This window comes from Microtus ochrogaster, linkage group LG2 (assembly GCF_000317375.1).
Source record: "Microtus ochrogaster isolate Prairie Vole_2 linkage group LG2, MicOch1.0, whole genome shotgun sequence".
In the NCBI taxonomy this organism is placed as follows: domain Eukaryota; kingdom Metazoa; phylum Chordata; class Mammalia; order Rodentia; family Cricetidae; genus Microtus; species Microtus ochrogaster.
The window spans coordinates 48,354,837-48,357,086 of record NC_022028.1 but is presented as its reverse complement, the minus strand read 5'-3'; the positions used below and the strand labels follow the sequence as shown (position 1 = coordinate 48,357,086).

The 2,250-nt window shown below is 56.2% G+C and overlaps 1 protein-coding gene across 1 annotated transcript in view; it reads left to right on the top strand.

The window, feature by feature from the left end:
• The first annotated feature begins 1,075 nt into the window (after nucleotides 1-1,075).
• Nucleotides 1,076-2,250, top strand: part of Pdxk (pyridoxal kinase) — a 31,740-nt gene continuing 30,565 nt past the window's right edge. Inside the window, exon 1 of the mRNA XM_005360286.3 lies at nucleotides 1,076-1,300. Within this exon, the coding sequence (XP_005360343.1) occupies nucleotides 1,214-1,300 (87 nt within the window). The 5' untranslated portion in view covers nucleotides 1,076-1,213. The remainder of the gene's footprint in view (nucleotides 1,301-2,250) is intronic.

The window sequence follows — 2,250 nt, the reverse complement described above, 5'->3', positions numbered from 1 at the left end:
CAGTGGTGGCACACGCCTTTAATCCCAGCACTTGGGAGGCAGAGAAAGGTGGATCTTTGTGAGTTCGAGGCCAGCCTGGTCTACAGAGTGAGTTCTAGGATTGTTACAGAAAAACGCTGTCTTGAAAAACCAAAAAAAAAAAAAGAGGAAGAAGAAAGGTAAATACTTTCATCACTAAGCACTTAATTGTCTTAATTATTCCTACAATGTCTCCATTTAATTAATCCAATCAAGTGTTTCTTGCGATGTGTTCCTCTTTCTGTTCATTGTTTTCTGGTGCTGGGATTAAAGCTAGGGCCTTGGCATGCACTCTACCAACTGAGCCTCAATCCCCACTTCCTCTTTCTTATCTGTTCCCTAAGCTTCCCTTCTCCTCAGAGCAGACCTGGTACCCTAGGACTCTCACTGAGATACTGCAAACTCGACATGCTGGTCTCTGCAACCAGTCTGTGAACCTGGAATATGTGATCACAGGAGCTCCAAAGTGCTAGGTCTGGAGATGGGACACGGGAGAGAGGTTCGCTTTCCCCAGGACTGAGAGTGCTGCGTGGGGGCTGAAGAGGAGGGCCAGTGCAGCAGCTGCATCCAGTCTGTCCCCATGAGTGGCTCTGAGAAGGTGGATTTGAGCTTTGGGCAAGCTGGGATTTTGGGAAGGGACACGTGGCTCAGTTCCGGGGCAGCTTGAGATCAAACAGTCCGGCACACGCCTTTAACTGGGTCTGGGAGTCCATGCAGGCCGCGTGGCAGTAGGGATCCTTCGGATCTCTGAGTCTTAGGGCGCTAGAGCTCGGTGGGAGCTCTTTGGATAGAAGTTCCCAGGAGTGCCACACAGGGGGTAATCAGAGCCCAGGCTAATGAGGAGGAATGGACTGGAGGGTGTGTCCCAGGAGTGCTGGCTAGTGCAGGCTCAATTTTGCAGAAGGGATGACTGATCACGTGCTGCAGCACAGAAGATCCCAGCCAGATCAATTCCACAAGTCCCCTTTTCCCGTAGGGGCGTGGCCTGCGCGCAGGACCGCCTCCAGCCCGCCCCTCGCCGCTCGGGACTCGCGGGTTAGCAGCCGGCCTGTTGAGGTCAGAGGAGGCGGGCACCGCGTCCAAACCCAGCGCCTGCGCGTGCTAGAGGCAATCGGCAGCGGAGACCGAGTGTGCGGCCTGGGTAGCCGGATTCCGTGACACCACCTGTGCCACGCGCTACCACGGTCTGCCCGGCATGGAGGGCGAGTGCCGGGTGCTCTCCATCCAGAGCCATGTCGTCCGCGGCTACGTGGGCAATCGGGCGGCCATGTTCCCGCTGCAGGTATGCGCTCTCCCGCTTATATAACCCGTGCTGCTGTCGGGTCTGCTGGATCGCAGCAAAGCCTCCCTAGACCGATGACCTTGGTCCCCACTTCGGCCACCCTCGGTTCCTCGTTGAGGGCTGGGTGCGCTGCGGGCAGAACCTGGCGCATGCAGGCCGGGGCGTAGAGTGCCCTGGGGAGCCTACAAGTAGGGTGGTGCAAGTGGCACGAAGCCCCCTACCCTGCTGTGGCGCACTCAGTCCCTGCTGCTTCCGGCGGTCTGGCCAGCCGTGGGCGGGGGCTCCCCAGGCGTTGAAATGCTGAGCTGGAAGGATCCTGCCCTGCAGAAGCGCTGACAGCCTTTTGGTAGACACATTGGCGGGTGATTGCACATTCCCTGCTGAAATCCAGGTTCTGCCTCTACCCACCCAGTGAGCTTAGACCAAGGAAGAGGCTGAGCCACACTTTGGGTTCCACCACTCCTGGGGTGGTCTGTCATTCACTGGGATGGGACTCGAACCGCCCTGCACCTCCCGCAGGCCTGCTTCTATCTTAAGAGACAGCACAGTTTGCTGAGTTTCGCCTTGGAAGCAACCTGTTAGAAGGGCTGTAGCCTGTCACCTTTCCAGAACCTCTTTCCCTCCCGTGAGGTGTGTATGTCATGAATGAGGCTTTCTCCGGTCATTTCTGGCCATTGGTGCTTCCTGCTTGTGATCAGGTGGCCCTAGGAGGGAACTAGGGTGCAGTGGGTATTAGAATGGGGGCTAGGGACAATGACAAAGTGATTGGCACTTCCTTGCCTGGCCGGTCCAGCAGGAAGATTGGGCTGAGCTGGCCAACCAGGTGGTGGCTTCCTTCACTGTACCTCTTTGGCTGCTCACTGAGCAAGGTGGTAGATATCTGTTCATCTCTCTCTCTTTTTTTTTTTTTTTTTTTCTCTCTCTCTCTCTCTCTCTCTCTCTTTGTGTGT